Source organism: Anguilla anguilla, chromosome 6 (genome assembly GCF_013347855.1).
Source record: "Anguilla anguilla isolate fAngAng1 chromosome 6, fAngAng1.pri, whole genome shotgun sequence".
NCBI lineage: Eukaryota > Metazoa > Chordata > Actinopteri > Anguilliformes > Anguillidae > Anguilla > Anguilla anguilla.
This window is the reverse complement of record NC_049206.1, coordinates 22,251,251-22,270,002: the sequence shown is the minus strand read 5'-3', so window position 1 is coordinate 22,270,002 and position 18,752 is coordinate 22,251,251. Positions and strand designations below refer to the sequence as shown.

General features: G+C 43.5%; 1 protein-coding gene across 1 annotated transcript; it reads left to right on the top strand.

Moving 5' to 3' along the window:
* Positions 1-3,115: 3,115 nt before the first annotated feature.
* Positions 3,116-15,877, top strand: stk25b (serine/threonine kinase 25b). The gene is made up of 11 exons (XM_035422353.1): positions 3,116-3,491; positions 9,783-10,013; positions 10,712-10,768; positions 11,266-11,374; positions 11,816-11,973; positions 12,841-13,026; positions 14,239-14,384; positions 14,581-14,692; positions 14,997-15,068; positions 15,499-15,635; positions 15,777-15,877. Exons 1-11 carry the CDS (start codon positions 3,462-3,464, stop codon positions 15,814-15,816), a joined length of 1,278 nt encoding a protein of 425 aa, XP_035278244.1. The 5' UTR covers positions 3,116-3,461; the 3' UTR covers positions 15,817-15,877.
* The last annotated feature ends 2,875 nt before the right edge of the window (positions 15,878-18,752 follow it).

Here is an 18,752-nt window from a genome sequence, read left to right as displayed (position 1 = left end):
GCAATAGCATAGCCTACATAGGCTTTCACATCTAATAAAGTGTTATTTTATCAACGTAAATGGGGTCTACTTCTTAAAATGGTTGCAATTTACGCACACGCCACGTTCTTGTTTCAACTCACAGAGAATTTAAAGATATCCAGTAGGCTACTACTGATGTGTGCCATATCAATATGCCGATAAGCCTGTAGGTGACAAAACAACTCTTGTATCCGCAGCGGAAAACACCTCTCACGCAAGAAAGGTGGTTTCCTTTCGGTTAAAATTGTGACGTCACACATATGGGTCTAAGTATTGTGCAAAACCAGTTTTACACCAGCAACTGTTCTTGGTTTCCGAAGGCGATATCTCTTCATTATTTTAAAAAGGACATGTCTGTGGTTATCATGACGATGCAATCTAATGAAAAAAGACATATAGACACAATACACAATTTTTTTTTAATTTTTTTTTTTTTTTTACAATTCAAACAATAGGGTTATATAACGGCATAATGGTGTATAATAATTTCTAAAAAAAATAATCTTAAAAAAAAACAGCCTTTTTAGAGGCCACAGGTTGTTTTGTCTTTTGAGTAGCTAGATGCCTTCTTAACCACCAATGACCAACGGCAATCCATCTGCAACTCATCAGGTTACTATGTTGCAACTTTACTTTGTGATACATATAAAAAACATGTAACAATAATCAGAAACTCGGAGACAGACAAAAGACACATGGACATCATGCACATAAAAAGTAATTGTGTCATGGCCTGAGAAAAACTAGACAAAATGATTTGTGTACAACAACTCACAGCCAAAACACAAACCTTGATGTGCTCTGTCCCAAATGTGAGGTTTGTTTATTATTCTGAAATGACTATCCCAGATGTGAATATCTGTTAGCACAAAACACCCCTGAGACCCTATGGTCTATGTCTATCAAGACAGATTCCAAGAGAATTCTTTTTACCCTGTTGTACAAGACCAACAGTGGACTGTAGTATAATGGGTAAGGAACTGGTCTTGTAACCTATACCTCGATACCATGTAATGCTATGTAGAATGTTGTGGAAGCTGCTTTGGATAAGAGCATCTGCTAACTGCCAGTAATGTAATGAAGACCACCTACAGAAATGTAGTTCTTCAGAGGTTTATTTTCAGGCTATAAAAATTGGGTGTAATGTGCCTTTCCCCAAATTCAATTTCAGTTATTTTTATGGTCCAACGACATGCACAGGCTATCCCAAGATCCAGCCTCACCTCCCAACCATTTCCAGGTGCATGATTGATATTTTTTGTTTAAAGGTGTTCTCAGTCCCCATAGATTGAACATTTAATACATAAAGACCCAACATTCTGCTTCCCCTGAAAAAATGCTTGTAAAATTGGAGTTTGGGATTGTAAAAATCTCACAAAAACAAGTAAAACACATTCATCTGAGCACTGTGAAAAGAGACGTGGCAACATTTTAAACACGGCCAAGAAATTTCATCCATTGCTGTCCAGATCTCAAATAACCACTGTGGCTTTAAGTCCACAGACCAGCCTGCCAATAAGCCACAACATTGCTGACAGCTGTTTGGAAGGCTGGTCATTTGTGGATTATGGTCATGTGGTGTTTGGGGTGGTTGCTGGTCTATCTCCTCAGTCTCAACATCATCAAGAGAGGATTTTAGTGGGGAATTTTAGCTATGCCTCACAGTGCCAATTTTGATTTGAAGTAACCCTTAGCCCTGAGGGTGTGGCACTTCTGGCTTCTAAACTGAAGGTTTGATGGCATAAGAGATAGCTAACTTTGGAATTCAGATAATCATAAGAAACATGTTGTGGTCTAGAGTGAGAGCTGTGTATAAAATGTCACACTTTCAGGAACCGTCCTTTCAAAATCTGGCCACTGCCTAAACTGGCACATCCTTTGCTTGCCTCACAGTGAGCAAAAGCTGGAACCTAGATGGATGGAAAACTTGAGAGAAGCTTTTACATAAACAGACTAGGCTAACCCCAATAAAACTCAGGTTTTGCCTGGATATAGCCTGGCTACATTGTAGTCGGCGAGAAAACTTCCACTTTTCAACCAAATATCGTCTGGGTTTTACCTGAATGCCTAGATGGCATTTCACCAACTTTTCACGACAAAAAATGTTGACGGGCTATCACTGGTGCTGTTCCCAGACAGTAAGGGCAGAGTGTCTTGTTTGGGTTCTAAAGAATGGAAACACCTAATTCTAGATATCCAAAGTCTGTAAGAGTATTTGCAAAGATACGCTTGCTCAGTTATTTTTCCCTTTACAAATTGAAAACAGATATTTTATTATTATCCATAAAAAATACCATTTTGTATGAATACTATACAAATAGGCATTACACTGCGGGTAACAGTCCATAGGCCTAAATAATTTGAGAGAAACCCCACGCCTAGGTGTGGGCTGAACACTCCTGTTTGATCCCTGAAGGGAAGTGTCTGTACAATTCAGTGCAATGTCTGAACTTGCTTGAGGAATGCCCTTCTTAAGAACTCCCCACAGGGATCTTATCTAATTGCCCCTAACCAATCCCGCCTCCTCAATTCCTAGGAAATGACGTCGATTTATGATTATCTTTCCATTTAATTTCTAGAATATTTCATGCCATTTTACAAATTATTCCAACACAGATTTTGCCAAAATGTTTGCATGTGTGGGCGGGTAGGCTATTTTAAAAATGTAAGGACAGTGTACACCGACATAATGCAAATATAAATTTGTTTAAAACGTGTGAAAAATTATGAAAAACAATGAGTGTGCATCAGTTCCCTACGTGGGAGTGAGCTTCGTTTTCTGTCTTATGAAAGAAATAATGCCGCCTGGTGGCCAGATCAAATAATGTCAGAAGTAATGTCAGAGACGACAATCCGCTGCTATGCTTGACATTCATGTTCACGTTCATTCATGTTTGACTCAGTTCTGGGGGATATCATTATTGGAGAATTTATTAGTCGAAATGACGCTGAGCATTTAAAAATGAAAATCAGCATACTGATAATTTAAAAAGGTTAACGCCTAGTTTGCAACAAGCTCGGGATCGTGTGTTGACGTTTACATGTAAAAATACATGTCCCAGAACTCGTATTGAAGGCAAGGAGGTTCGTGCGCATGCGCCTTTATGCCATTATTCTGTCCCCTCTCAAGCAGTAAATGAAGAGCAGGCATTCTCCTTTGATAGCTGAAAATCCAATATTATTACACAATTCGAAATTGCTTTTACATCCGCTATTCAGATAGATGGAGTTACACAATACATAACATTCTCGCAGTGCTGCGGGGTTCGCAACAGGGCGATTAGAACCCAAAACACGGTGGGTGGTGGATTAGGAGGCTGTTTATGTAGAGGGTCTTAGAAGACAAGGAAGAAAAAAAACTGAAAAAAATATTTTGACAACCTCCCTTTCCAAGCGGAAAGGGCTTTGGCTGCCCTCACCCTGACCAACCCGCAGACAGAATGGCTCACCTCCGGGATCTGCGGAACCAGGTAAAGATGTGGGATTGGACATCTTCTTGGGAGGTCAACTAACAGTTAGCTAGCTAGCTAGCAAGTTGTCGATCCGGTAAAGTAAACGGTAGCTTGCCACCAAGTAGCCAGTTAGCCACGGATTGTAATTGATCGTGAGCTATAATCTTGTTTTTTTTTTTTTTTTTCATAATTTCTGGAATGAACGGTAAGAGTTTTTTTTGCTGCCAGTTAATTATTTGTAATTGTGGATGCATGCTATCATGTTTTCTTTCCTTTCTCCGCTCCATTTAATCCGGATAATGTTTGCTTGCAAACCAGCCAGCTCGCTCAGAATTAACAGTCGTGCATCAGGGCTGTTGTAACTGTAAGTATCAATCTGTCCAGTTAGCTAATCAGTGACAACGAAACACGTGCAATGAAAAGGCGGTTAATTTTAACTGTAGACATTCAAGCTAACAGGATGCTCACATAACAGCATGACAGCAAATGAAATTCCCTTCACCCGCTGTGCACACTGGCACGGTGTGTGCTCTTGGTGTTGTTGTTTTTTCAAAGCTAGAAATTAGTAATACTTTTTTGTCGTTTATTTTGAAAGTAACTGGAGAATCTACGTCTTCTTCAATTCACTAAAAAATCTGAAAAACAAGGATTGGTGAACATTTTCCTAGCCTGTTCAGAGTTACATTGTTTGCTAATTTACAGGGGATACAACTGCCACTCACAATAAATCAAGCTTTTAAATCAATTGCAACTATTTGAGATAAAAAAGGAAGCAAGTGTTCAATCTTTTTCAGAAAAAGCTAGTGTCAGGACACAGATGTGAAGCTATACCTGATCTCATTTAGGTAACCTGCCAGATACAATATGCTCTTTAACTGTTGAATTGTGTCGAGGAGGAAAGGAGTGATAGGAGAGTGAACAGTTTTATGTTCTCAGAATGCCACCCTTGAAAATATGAGAGCTTGTTCAGTTTGTGAAATGGTGCAATATTTGTTGGCCAAATCACAAAACATTTCCTGGATGAAGAAAAAATTTGAAAGCCCACATTGGTGAAACATTATCCAAATGACAGCATTAGTGTTAGGAAGTTATTCTGCCTGTGCATCCAAGACATTTGGCAACCACCATCCATTAAATGCTAGTAATTTGTCCCTAATGAAAGCTGTAAACTCAGACCTGACAAATCTGCTGGCATCAGACCATTTCAGGGATTGCATGCCCTACATCTTCCTTACTCAGGAGAGCATTAGACAAAGAAATGAAGTTACAAGCCTCCATTTTCCATTTCCGTCTGTTTTTCACTGCTAATCAGACATAGCTTGTGTTAATCCTCACCATCTCTCTAAACTGAAATTCTCAGCTTCTGTGTGATGAAGTTTGCAGTACTAAATGGTTCTGGTTTTGGAGGAGTCCCATGCAGGAACTTGCGAGACACTACGTCAAAAGATGAGAGGATTTCCTATATTTAATCTCAACCCGGTTGCAGTATGTAGAGTGCGCAGTCACGACAACACTGTGCAATTCTCAATGTCATTAGTGGAGCAATTTAAGGGTGCAGAGACATCTCTCTGTTCTGCAGCTGGAGAGATCAAAAGCCACAGCTGCAATAAAGCAAGGGCTTGGATCTTATGAGCTGTCCAGCATTGTGGATACCTTGGAGGGTGGATGCTGGGCGTGGGTCAGTTTCAAAACCGGCCTGTTGCACTTTGTGACAGTTAAGGATGCTCACTCATTTATCACAGAATAAATGAGGCTTTCTGCCTGGAAAGGTATGTCATTATAGCAAAAGGTGGACTTATGGTTCCAACTATGGATCTCATAACCTGAATATAGATCATAGGTTTTGGAATATAAGGATGGGTGCAATCGAAGGGGTACAGTTGGCGGTTTGGCTTCACCAAGCCATTTACTTCAAACTGTATGGTCATGATTTAGTTTGTCTCCATTCTACCTGTTGTTTCCTCCTGGTTGGTGTTTTTGTGCCAACAGAGATGCTGTGGATAAATGGGCTACCAATGACATGGTTGCTGGGCTTGGGGTTTACAGTTTGAACTTTTGAACTTCCCAAACTTCTGGAATAGACTGCTACGCTGTTGTTAGGATTGCGGCATCCACTCCTTATTCTGACTCCTTTTTTGCTTTGTGAGAAACGGCACACATTTTCATGGATGATATGGAAGAGGAGTGCGACCCTATTGAGTAAAAAGCCTGTCTTTGGGGAGACTGTGTGAAGCAGTCTGTCAGGCAAGCGACTCTGAACCCATGTACGAATCCCCCATGTAGCTGGGCTACAATTCCCCACTGCGGCACTTTCTGTACTGTGATCCCGTCTCTGTCTGTAACCCCCCTCTGTGTTCCTTGTATGAGCATCCCGCTCCCTGTTAAAAAAAACCTTTCTTTGGTTGAAAAAATGAAAGACCTCTGGGTTTTTTGGGGTAGATGTAATGTGCCTGTAAAGAAAGATAATAAAATGGTGATTTGTCACTACACACAGGCTGTCTGTCAAATCTCCAGTAAATGGCTTTATGTACCAGGGTTTTAAGATTAGATTTTATTTCCTTTGATTGCCAGCAATGGTGACCTGGAAATAGACATATGGTGCATAACAGGAATGGGCAGTTGCGTTCGTGGAAGACCAAGGTGCATGCAGGTTTTTGTTTGCGCCAACTACGCTGGCTCAATTGGTTAATTAGCTGTAATCAGCAAAGGAGGACCAATTTGTAGATCAAACCGCAGTCAAACGATTTATGTAGGGACACAAGAACTTCAGCTGGCTTCAGGTTTCAGCTGCCATTCATGAGCTCATCAAGAAATATAGCGGAAATGTCAGATCCAATAATTAAATATCAAAGAACAGAAGTTGAAATCCAGAAACAGACACAGGCCTGTTTGCCTGGCGCATAATCCTGTTTTAAGATCCGTGACACAGGCAACCAAGACTGGGCTTGATCAAAAGCAACACCACCTCAATCCCTCAATTCCTTGCGGTATTCTCTGCCCCTCTGCCTGTCCTGTTGTAGTAAGTCTACATGGTGTAAACTTGAGTGCAATTCTGTGTTCTGAATAACAGAACAACACACAAAACCCTAAGCGATTTTTTTCTTCAGAAGTTGAAACAATGATGCTTCAAATCCCATTTGGTTCTAACGTGCGTTTCTTCATTAGCGGCGTAGTACGTGCTTTCATTCCGTAACTCTTTCTTCCGCCATCGACTCGGGTGAACAGCGGCACTTTCAAACGCGGGCTGCATTACAGTCCACGGTCGACGCTGACCTTTCCAGTTGACCCCTTCCCTGTAAAGCTCAAGTCTGATGCGCGGCCAGGCTAAAGTCAGCGAGGCTGAAAAGGCACCGCTGTGCCCGCTGCTACACACTCACTCAGGAGTCAAAGGGAGCAGCGCGGGGCGCTAATCTCTTTTGATCCGTGACAGGGACGAATCGCACGTCCGCAGTCTTTCGCCTTTCATCTTTGCCAGGGCTGACGGTGCGCGTCGGCTGCCCCCCACCCTTGTCCCGACTCCAGAATCCAAACTCCCTGCGTATTCGTTCACCCCCCTGGCCAGGACACAGCCCTCTGCATCAGCCCAGCATGTTCACTTGGCAGTCACAAAGCTAGCATTTAATCAGCCATTTTCTGCGCTCTCATACATATGCAGCACGGGCGGATTGCTTTTTCTTCTCCTCCAGGTTGATTGGGGTCAGGAGATAATGATGTGCTGTTAATGAGTGCTGTAGCTGCGCGTCGTTAGCGGAGTTCATTACGAGGACATGTGACTCCACGGGATATGAGGCAGAACCAGGAGCCAGACTGTGCTCCGCTCAGCAACAGTGATGTCTGACCAGGCCTCAGCTGGTATAACAAAGGCTCACCTGCAGAGCAGTGGTCACAGACCTGTTTCAGAGAGAAGGGTCTGACGGAAAGTTCTGGAATGCAGTTTTTACTTTCTTCTCAGGGCCCCACCAGTCATGCTAACAGCACAGAGAAGGGATGTCCTGACTATTTTGTAACACACACAGGCTATAGCCCATTACTAACTAATGAACAGATCATCTCTTCCTCTCAGTTTAAAAAGTTATTTATATATTCTCTGGCTGAACCTGCTCACAGCCAGTTTGAGGATTGCTCTTCCTCTTTTATATTACCAAAATAATTTTATCCACCGACAGTAACATTTGAGTTGACAACTTCAGACATAGGCCTAATTCACTGCAGCTTGCATGTAATACTCTACAGTTGCGGTGTCCAAAGAGCTAAGGTCATAAAACTGAAAACACAACACTGAAAAGCTTATGGAGTGGCAGTGTCACAAGAAGAACAAAACTAAGGGAGAGAACAGAAAACAAACTTTGTTTCTCAAAGGCGTTTTATGTCCTCTATGTACAGTTTTCAGGGTTTCAGGCCCTTTTGCTCTCACACAGTTCCAGGACAAACAGTAAGTTTGGGACAATCCAAACAACTGCAGGGCTCACTAGTAAGCTATAGGCTGAATCTTGCTCTGTAAATTTGAATAGGAGGCTCTATTTTTGCAATTCCTGTTCTCTGAACCATATACACCTGAAACAAATTCACCTCTCTGCGGGTCTTCTTGCGAGTGTGTGCATGCATGTTAATAGTCCTCCATTATTCATTTAGCAGTTTGTTAGCAGTTAGGCGGCCATTAAAATGCGTGTAAAACAAATGGACTCATTTACATCCCCTGTACTAGGGCCATAATAATTGTCTGATGTTTTTAAAGCATCTCCATTCAGTTTCTGTTCAGACTTTGTATTGCGGAGACAAATATTAAGGACGTCACACGGATTTTAAACAAATCTCCTCCAAGAGAAAGAGGGAAAAAAAGGTATTTTCAGATGGAATGCTTGAACATGCAAGCTGGCGAATGAGGTAGCTTGACCAGGATGTCAGTTCATTATGTACCTGTTGCCTGGTAACCGTGGGTGGCGGTGGAAAATGCTCAGTCATGGAACATCACAGTTGGCACTTGCACTGGCATTGTGTTCCTCCACCAAAACAGGAAATTAAATATCGTGGGCATCTTTCGGAAAACTCCATAGTTACTATGCGACTGGCTGAACCTTGCATTTTTGACAACTGCTCAGATCTGGCTCTCTCAACAAACATAGCCCTGGGGAGAAGCAATTTCCTTTTTAATGGATCCATTTAAGTTGACCTCTGTTTTGCGCAAGTAGACACCATGGCGATATAATTTATGCTCTTGGGAGTTTTGTTTATTATCAGCTATAAATATATATAGTACCATTTCTCCACAATTGCCCACTGTATGCGTGCAGAAACTCCATATTTAAAGTCAAGTAATTATATTGTAATAATTGCATTTTATATTTGTACTGTATACTAGTAGCCTAATTATAGGCGGTTTAAGTGTTATTTCACTTGGTGATGCACAAGCATAATGGTATTTCTACATATTTTCCAATGGCTCATGCCATGCATATCCAGGAACTAAATGAAACTTCCCCTGCCTGATTTCCATACTTGGGAACAGTGTCCTGGCTCAACAAATCTAATTGCAAACTGGTCATAGCTCGACGCTTGCTTAGAGCTCCCATCAGACTTGGAAAGTCAACCTGGATATGATGACATGTCACTGTGCTGTGAAATAGCCTGGCCAATTTACGATGACTGCAGTGGAGTCAACCCAAGTGTGTATTCTTGTATGTATAGGAAGGAAAAGGAATAGGCCTAAATGAAGAAAGAAAAATCTAATATGGACATAGTCACTCCAGTAGAAGAAAAGACAGGGCTTGTTTAGTTCCATGTAAGTCTTGGACAGATTGATTGCAGCCCATTGTATGCGTGCAGAAACTTATTTTAAGTAAATTTTAGTAACTGTGTTGTGTTGTGTATGTACATAGTTCATTATGTTGTAATAATTGCATTTAATATATCTGTGCTAGTAATTGTGATTGTGACATTTCCCTGCTTCTCTTGAAAAGACGAACAAGGTGCATCCCAATACTGCATTCATGAGACCAAAAGGAAATAGATAACTATTAATGAAAAGCGTGTAACTTAAATCAAAAGACATGCCTATGTGTGCGATGTGAACCAGAAGATGAGCCCTTAAGTCCTGTCGCACACCATTTTGTCAAACTGACTCACTGAATTTGTGTTTCATTTTAAGAGAACAAACTTAACTTGAATGTGTTTCAGGCACCGTTTCATGTAGGTTTTTTGTGTGCTTTTTGTTGTGGTTTATAACCTTGTTGCTTAACGAATTGCCGGTCGGTAAGGATAAAGATTGATTGATCACGTGACTGCGCTGTCCGCTTGTTTCTTTGTGTGCAGAACTCGCGTCTGGACCCAGAGGAGTACTTCACCAAGCTGGAGCGCATTGGGAAGGGCTCCTTCGGGGAGGTGTACAAGGGCATCAACAACCGCACCAAGGAGGTGGTGGCCATCAAGATCATCGACCTGGAGGAGGCCGAGGACGAGATCGAGGACATCCAGCAGGAGATCACCGTGCTCAGCCAGTGCGACAGCCCCTTCGTCACCAAATACTTTGGGGCCTACCTCAAGGTGCTTCTGCTGTTTCACAGAGAGGTGTAGATTTAAGCACAGATTCTTTATGCAGTCCAGATGCTCAGCTCCAATATTCCAATGCCTGCTCTGCTTCTTAACCACAGGAGGGCCTGGGACTATTGCAGAACATCCCTTGCAATGGTATTTTCCTTGGTCCCGATTCTCAGATTATACATCAAACTGGAATGTTTTTGTTTCAGCTTATGAAGACAGAACTTTAATGCTCAGAACAGCGATGAGTCATTCTATGATGGAATAAAGACTCTGTGGTGTAGGGCACTGGGGCCCATCTAAGTTGCTGTAGACACCACAGATGGCTCTGATAACAGAGAGAGATATTCTGCTCATCAGTCCCAGACTACATTGACCTCATTGAAAACCTGTGGTCTCAGACAGGAGGGGTGATGGGTTGAGGTCAATGAAAGGTCAGAGGTTGGGAAAGTGTATAATTAGCGAATTCAGAAAGGCAACGATAAGCTTAGCAACGACACTACAGAAAACGACACTACAAACGATAACAACACTACAGTAAACTGTTTCCCTTATTATGATTAGCTTCGCCTACTTAAAGATCCCTAAACTAAGTATGACCCTGAGTACCTGTAGGCTAGATAGTTAATTAGTGCAAGCTAGCGCTAGCTCCAGCCCTCAGCAAGCAGGATATGCAACCTCTGTCTGATCTGTTCTTCCTGCAGGGGACCAAGCTGTGGATCATCATGGAGTACCTGGGAGGGGGTTCAGCTCTGGATCTGGTAAGCAAGCTCCCTCACGAGACTTTGTCCGCCCACAAGGTTGGGCAAGATGACAGCAACGATGCTTGTTGATACGGAACCAATGGACGCACTCAAAACTAGCACACGACCGTTTCAGTGTTGAGGTCGTTGCGCAAAAGGACACTACAGTAAACCGTTTCCCTTATTCTCCTCTCTGGAATCATCAGTTCAGTGATCCATGTGACATACTGGATGACTCATATTCATAGAACATCCCACAGAAGTCACTTTAGTTGCGCAATTCGGGTACAGTGCTACAGCCGGACCAGTTACAGATTTATGGTGAAGAACAAACACTATTTGGGTCAGCACCTCACAGTTCTAGGAGTTCTAGGTGCATGACAGAAAGACAGGGCAGGATATAAAAAATTTCAGCCGCTGTTAGAAATGGAAATAAAAAGACATTTGCTGTGAAAAAAACCTAATGCTCACATCTGGGTGAAATCAGGTCATCTCTCCTCTCCCATCTGCCCCAGCTGAGACCGGGCCCCCTGGAGGAGACTTACATTGCCACCATCCTACGGGAGATCCTGAAGGGGTTGGATTACCTTCACTCAGAACGGAAAATCCACCGCGACATCAAAGGTGACCAGCCTCCCCCCGTCCCTGTCCTGGCCAAGGCTGTCCCTACTGCTACACGACCACACTTACTATGTTACACCCCATTGCCCTGCAGTCATGGGCAACATACAGGGCTTGCCATCACTTTGTGGAAACCATTTTTACTAACTAAATGGTTCTCCTTAGTACCGTTTTCATAACTTTACTCTTGAATAAAAGTTCAAGTGGAGAGTTAGCCCTGAAAAAAACATTTACCACCCTCTGAAGCTTTGTTTATCCCTAAGGAGTAGGTTTTTGTTTTGGAATGTTCAGAATTCTAAGTCTGTGTTCTAGAACTCTGTTGCTTTCAGTTATCAGTAGCGATTGTTACATCAGCAGTAGAATGTTCAGTTAAGAACATTCTAGTCACATATTTGCGATCTGACACTTTAAGGGTTATGCAATGACTCATTTCCTTCCTGGCAGCTGCCAATGTGCTGCTGTCAGAACAGGGTGATGTCAAGTTGGCAGACTTTGGGGTGGCGGGACAGTTGACCGACACCCAAATCAAGAGAAACACATTTGTGGGTACACCCTTCTGGATGGCGCCCGAGGTCATCAAACAGTCGGCCTACGACTTCAAGGTAAGCTTCCGAGATCCCTGCTGTGATGCGGGTTGGGTACATGTAACCACACTCAACCAGACTGGGTTGCCAGGTGCAAGTGACCAACTTGTAACTTGGACAGATATCAAAGCAAAACTGGCCAAATGCATGGAATGTCTGGCAACCTACAGAAAAATAATGACTTGACCGCATTTTAAAAGGAGCCCAATTTGCTGTGAAAACCTCAACTTGCAACAGTATGCCGAGATGTTACGGAAGGTTCCAGCTGCCTTCCGCTCGGCTCGTCTACCAACTGTAGACACAAGCAGGCATTCCAAATCGGTTCAGTCTGACAGACTGAGGGTGAAATGGGAGGGTCACTGTGTCTGTGTGTTTTCCATTGAATTTGCCAATTAACTAGTCCTGCACACACAACATGGAATGCACAACCGTATTTCACAACATTTTAACACCGTTCACTAAATATAGAAAATCCTTTTCCTTTATTTCATGTTACTGATTTGTGTGTAAGTGTACATAATCTTTCCCACTCATGAGACTGTGATAGTGATTAAATATATTCATAATTGTAAATGTTATTGGTATTGCGTCACACACATATGCAATGTATTTAACTCTTCTAACCCTTCTGAGTACCCGAATCATGCTCAAGTTCCCCCTTTACGGTGTACATTTTACTGTCCTGCCCTCCCTATTGGTGTATCCATGTCTGTATATTTGAGTAACAATGGCGTCAGGCAGGGAGAGAAACGTACTTTATTTTATTTTCTTTTAAAGTATGCTTTTATTAATGAATATCTGAGGCAGGGGGGCAAATTCACCACTGTTTGTAATATTTGCAAAACATCTATTGAGAGGAAAAAACAAATAGCGTGTTTGTGGCAGGCGGACATCTGGTCCCTGGGAATCACCGCCATCGAACTGGCCAAGGGGGAGCCCCCGAATTCGGACCTGCACCCAATGAGGGTGCTGTTCCTCATCCCTAAAAACAACCCGCCTACCCTAGAGGGGACCTACAGCAAACCCTTCAAAGAGTTTGTGGAGGCCTGTCTCAATAAAGACCCCCGCTTTGTAAGTACCTCCGTCCACCACATTACCAGTGACTGCGGTCAACAGGCTAATACCCTTACCGTTATATAAGCCTGACCAGGCACAGTGAGAAGTCTGCCCAGCTTCCAGGGATGCGTTCTGCTAATAAACCAACTGTCAGTTGCCTCTTCCGACAAATCGCTATCATGCTGGTGCGGCTCCAGCTGGAGGCAGAGATTCAAGCCGGAACATTCACTTGGTGTTAAAACCCTGTGGTCTCGCAAAAAACGAACTTTCTAGACTCTCTAGAAATAGAGCATCTGGGATGGAAACCGCGTAAACTGTACTACTGAGAATGCTACACCCTGCCCTGTAGGTGAACAAACAAATGGTGATTTTGCGGTCTTTAATTTTCGCAACGACAATGACTTTTAATAACCATTTACCTAAGTATACGCTCACGCATTAATTTTTGTAATTAACCAACCATGGATAATTATCCAGTAATGTGGCGTTCCAACAGAAATCGAGAACCAATAATTCTAGCAATTACATTTGTGAGTCATGATCGAGTCGGACAATAAGTGGGCAATGAGTTCAGGAGGAGTAGTATTGCCCAACAGTTTATTTAAAAGAAAAACAATACGTAATGACTAGAACATTCAGCCTAGCCAAGCTTGTAATTATAATAATTACCTACGACTAGGAAGTGTCTAGCACTGTGTTAAGCCTGTATTAGAACACTAAGTGCCAGTTGACAACTTCTTGATATTCAAGCAGGATTTACCATTCGCTCGTTTCTACTCATTCCCCCCTTGTTCCAATTTGTTCTAGAAACAAGTTTAGCCTAAAAAAACATTTTGAAGTCCAAGACATTTTCTTGCTCATATTGGATCAGTGATGTCATTATTGCATTTGCAGATGTTTCAGGACTAAACTAGGCAGCTCATGGAAAATATTATCTTTTTTCACATCATCTGCTTTACATGCTCCTATAGTGGCAGAGCATACACACGATCCAGTTGAACTTCATACGCAGCTAAACCAAAGTTAGCATGGCACTTTGAAAGGAGAAAAGGCACACGCAGGAAATGAAGGTAGACGGGTCTGCACAGCTCTGGTTGGGGTCAGACGCAGAGGTACAGTAAATACAGCGCTGTACGGTAAATTACAAGCCGACCGTGTAGAGCGTGTGACACCAGAGAGGGGTTGAAAAACATCTCACCGCAAATCTCTCTCCCCCCCCCTCCCCAGAGACCCACTGCCAAGGAGCTGCTGAAGCACAAGTTCATCACGCGCTACACCAAGAAAACGCCCTACCTGGCGGAGCTCATCGACCGGTACCGCCGCTGGAAATCCGAGGGCCACGGGGACGAGTCCAGCTCCGACGACTCGGACATGTGCGCGCAACCCCGTTCTTTCACAGGCCGGCCGAATGAAACACTTCTACCAGTTAGAATTGTCCCCTGAAAATTTTCCCGCCATTCCTGAGCAACCTGCCCCTGAATGCCGGAGTCCAGCAGCGCTTACCGAGCGCTAGCGATGCAGGCGGGTCCCGGCTGACCCCCCCCCCCCCTTGCCTTGTCGTCCTTTCAGGGACGGAGATGGCGACGACAGAGACCAGTGTCCGATGTGGACCTTTCCGCCAACAGTGAGGCCCAGCTCCATGAACAAGCTCCAGAAAGGCTTTGCCAACACAGACTCTGAGGTGAGCCAACATGGCCGCCCGCCGGTGTCGCGATTCACACAGTCTGGCCCATATCCGTAAAGAGCGCTGATCCAGGATCAGGTTTCCCATGGCCATGTCATAACATTATATTTTATCAGCCAATAGGCAAAACTGCACCCTGATCTGCCATCGGGGTCTTCGTTTCTTAACTCCCTTTCTTACTCCCACTCGTAGTGGTCAGTATGACTCTCTAGGACCACGTGTGCTCACACAAGGAGAATTAAGAGTTAGCGCCTTTGAGGTGTGGATTAACCGGGGGACTCAGTTACAGTTTTTCTTGCAGACGGCAGAGGCAGTAAAGAGACAACCCAAATCCCAGTGTCTCTCATCGCTGGTCACGCCCATCTTCAGAGAGGTAAGGTTTGAAGTTTAAAATAAGCATAGTGTCTAAGGGGTATTATCTCCTGTGGGGCTTCAAATGTGATGTATTTTTATATAAGGGCTTCTGTAAAAATACATTTCTCCCAGGGAGCTCTAATGAAGGTATATGTTGGTGACAAATGAGATTAATTACTCATCTTACCATCTGTTGCATCGGCAGGCAAGCTCTGTTCATATTCCTGGCATTTCATCAGAGGCCAGCAGTTCCTCCCCTCTCATTTTCCGTAGATTAGCATCTCTTGGTTAGACGCGTCAGTGCTAGCCTAGCGATGCATCTAACCAAGAGATGCTAATCTAAACAAGGCTTTACCATAGGGTTTTAGCGACCTCGACAGTCCAGAGGACCATGCGGTCCAGGTTCCCTAGCGCGACCGGGGGCTGACGCTAGTCTCCCGTTTCCGCAGCTGAAGGAGAAGAGGCGGACGAACGGAGCGAGCGTAGGCGCCATCGAGGAGCTAGAAAATGCCTTCAGCCTCGCGGAGGAGTCCTGTCCGGGCATCTCGGACCGCTTGGTCACACACATGCTGGAGAGAGTGCGGAGGTCAGTCGGGGCACCCAGTAAATTTAATTTAAATACCCAATTGACCAATATTAGGGTACGCTACAGAGCTAGAGGTATGAGCAAACTGCTGCCACTGCTACTGTAGGAGTTCTGACCCGTGGACTCCATTTTCTTTCTCAGGTTTTCACTGAACGGGAACACCACCCCCTCCTCTCGGTGAAATCCACCAGCTGCTGCTCCACCCCCCCACCCCCCTCCCCGGGAGAGCCAACGCCCCCCCCCCCCCCAACCCCCTCCTCCTCCTACTTCCGGACCAGACACCTCCACCCTCCCCCTCCACACCCACCCCAGAGATCTTTTAATTAGAGGTTAATTAAATATTTTTACAGTTTTCTTTATCGAACGGAGAATGTTTAAAAAATGAAAAAGACTATAAAAAAAAAAAGGTCACGGACGCTGTGCATAACAAACTGTGTTAGATTATGTCATGTACAATAAAGTTTATGGAAGCGTTGAAATGGACGGCCTTGCATCTGGACCGAGGGAGACGGGCGACCGGTATAGAAGGGACACTGGACACATCCAAGCCGGTAAGAGACGATCCAGAGGAAGCTTCGACGTTTCAGTCAGTTTCATTTTTTTCATTTTTTATTTGTTATCTTTTCAGTCGTAACATGGAAAACAAAACTACATGCAGAGTTAACGGGAGCAGGACTCCGGCAACATGCTACACAATAAATAGAGAAAAACATTAAAGAACGGAGTGAACAGAAAGGAAGGTCCCCCTGAAAGGGAGAAAAGAACAGTTGGGGGGGGGGTGGGAAGGTGGAGGAGGGGGGGTGAATGGGGTTACAGCATGAGGCTTGGCCTTGCCCAGCCGCAGAGAGAGAGAATTCCAGTCCTTATACTGCAAGTACTGTGTACTGTGAGTATCCCCCAAACTTAAAACAGGACCAAGATCACCAAGTTTAAAGAGGGGTCTGGCAGGTCTCTCTCACATAGACACAACACACAGGTGTCCTCCAAGCATCCAGGACTGCACTTGAAATTAGACACAGGCAACCATATCTTCTAAAGCCAGAAAAAAAAAAAGTTATGACAAAATTAGCAGAGTATGGACTCCAGTTTATAACCCATGTCTCTTTGTAAGAAATTCCCACAGCAGTCATGTGAAAGCCCAGGTCCAAAACTTAAGTTATATACACCTCCCCACCCCTTCTCAGTTTACATTTTTAAAAATAATAAATTGTGGCTACACAGAATGAGGACTGTCGGTATGAAGTAAGACGCAGCTGACACAGAGGCCCCCCTGCTTCAGGACACTCAACACTGCTATGGTGACGTCAAGGAGCTATACTCTAGCCAGGGCCAAACAGTGCCTCCCGCCAGAACGGACTGGCCAAAATCAACTAAATCTGACTTCCACATGCCTATTGTGAGTATCATAATGGCCAACACCCCAGATCAGAAGAATTTTACATGTAGGAAAACATCCAGTTACTTAACCCCCCCGAGAGTGCATCTCTAGGGCACGAACGGGAACAGGTGAGAAAATATAACGGTCACGCCAAGACAATTCTTCCTTATTAGTGTGGTTTCACTGAAATATAACCCTGAAATGCATGACAGTACATGGCCAAGCCAAATCTGCACTCGACAAAAAGTGTGGCAACAGTCTGGAAACTAACTACAGAATGAGTACAAAACCGAAGACATTGTGAACAGCCAAACATTGAAGTAAATGAAAAAAGGTTTAGAAATTCTGACCATTAAAAAAAAAAAAAGTTTTACCTTGGCCAGTCATGGAAATCCCAGAATGCCTTTGGGTGAGAAGACCGTTTCCTAAATGCCTCACAGCTTGCAAGCTAATGAGTCAAACTGAACAAAGCAGCTTAACTTTGAAAGCTTGTGTGATTGACCACATAAATACTGAATCCCTTTTCTTTCACAGAAATCTCACAATTGCTACTAATCCAAATTATTTCAAATGGTTAAAAAAAAAAAAAAAAAAAAAATACAAACTTTAAAAAAAACAAAAAAAAAAAACAATATACTTTTGAAAGTTTTCCCCCCACAATGAGTCTTTACATTTTCCTAATATGCCACTGAATCACAATTTCATACATTTTAATTTGTGAATTATGGGAGGCACTGGAATACAAGAAAAATGTTGCAATGCCCAAAAAATGGTTTACACGGTCACAAATAAAATCTGATGTCAAGACTCATGATCCAAACAAGCCCATCGGTGTAAAATCTCAAACCCACAGAGGACGCAGGGTTGAAACACACTGCCTCCTTCAAGTTGCACAACTCCAATCTACAGTCCTATATGGTGAACTGCACCTTCATAACTAGTGTAACCCCATTATCCATCTGGACTCCTTATACTTAACGAAACACGAGATAATCCATGCTAATGCTCCTCCCTGCTAGGCCCTTCCAGTATGACAGAACTTATTAAGTTAAGTGCCCCCTACTGTGCCCCAGAAAACCTCTTCCTGTCAATTCCCCCCCCCCCCCCCCCCCCCCCACATTAAAAAAAAAACCCTAGCATAACCTGCTTCCACTTCCTGTTGCCTTCATCATTGCTTGCTTTCCCTATATTCCCTCATCATTAGTCATCACGTCAAGCTCGTGGATTCATGTCATTCCACCATCTTCGGGTGCAGATAGTCCTCTGTCTCCCTGCATTTTATTTGTGACCACTTATGTGCCAAAAAAGGACCTTAGAGTTGGTTCCTTTCAGTGTCCCTCAGCAATACTGACATGTTAAGTGGTTCAGTATGTGGTTTAAAGACCCATTTCAGTGGGAGGGGAGATACACTGTCAAGCTTTTGACACTAATACACTTATCTCCTGCCTGTCTGGCTTGAGTGGCATACACATACACAAGAGACTATTACATATATATATGTGTGTGTGTACATATGTATATCCTGCTTAGTAATAAGGGACTCCTGCAATAACATACAGTATTACCTCAATCTAGATCCAAGCTAGCATTCAGGTTCAGCTTGTAACACAATAGAACAAATCAGGGGAGACCTTACCTACTGAAACTCAAGGTTGTTTGGCAGCACACACCATTTTATTATCGTACCTTTGCAATTCTTGCAATCGTTTCATTTTGTCAAGTCCTTCAAGAAACCACCT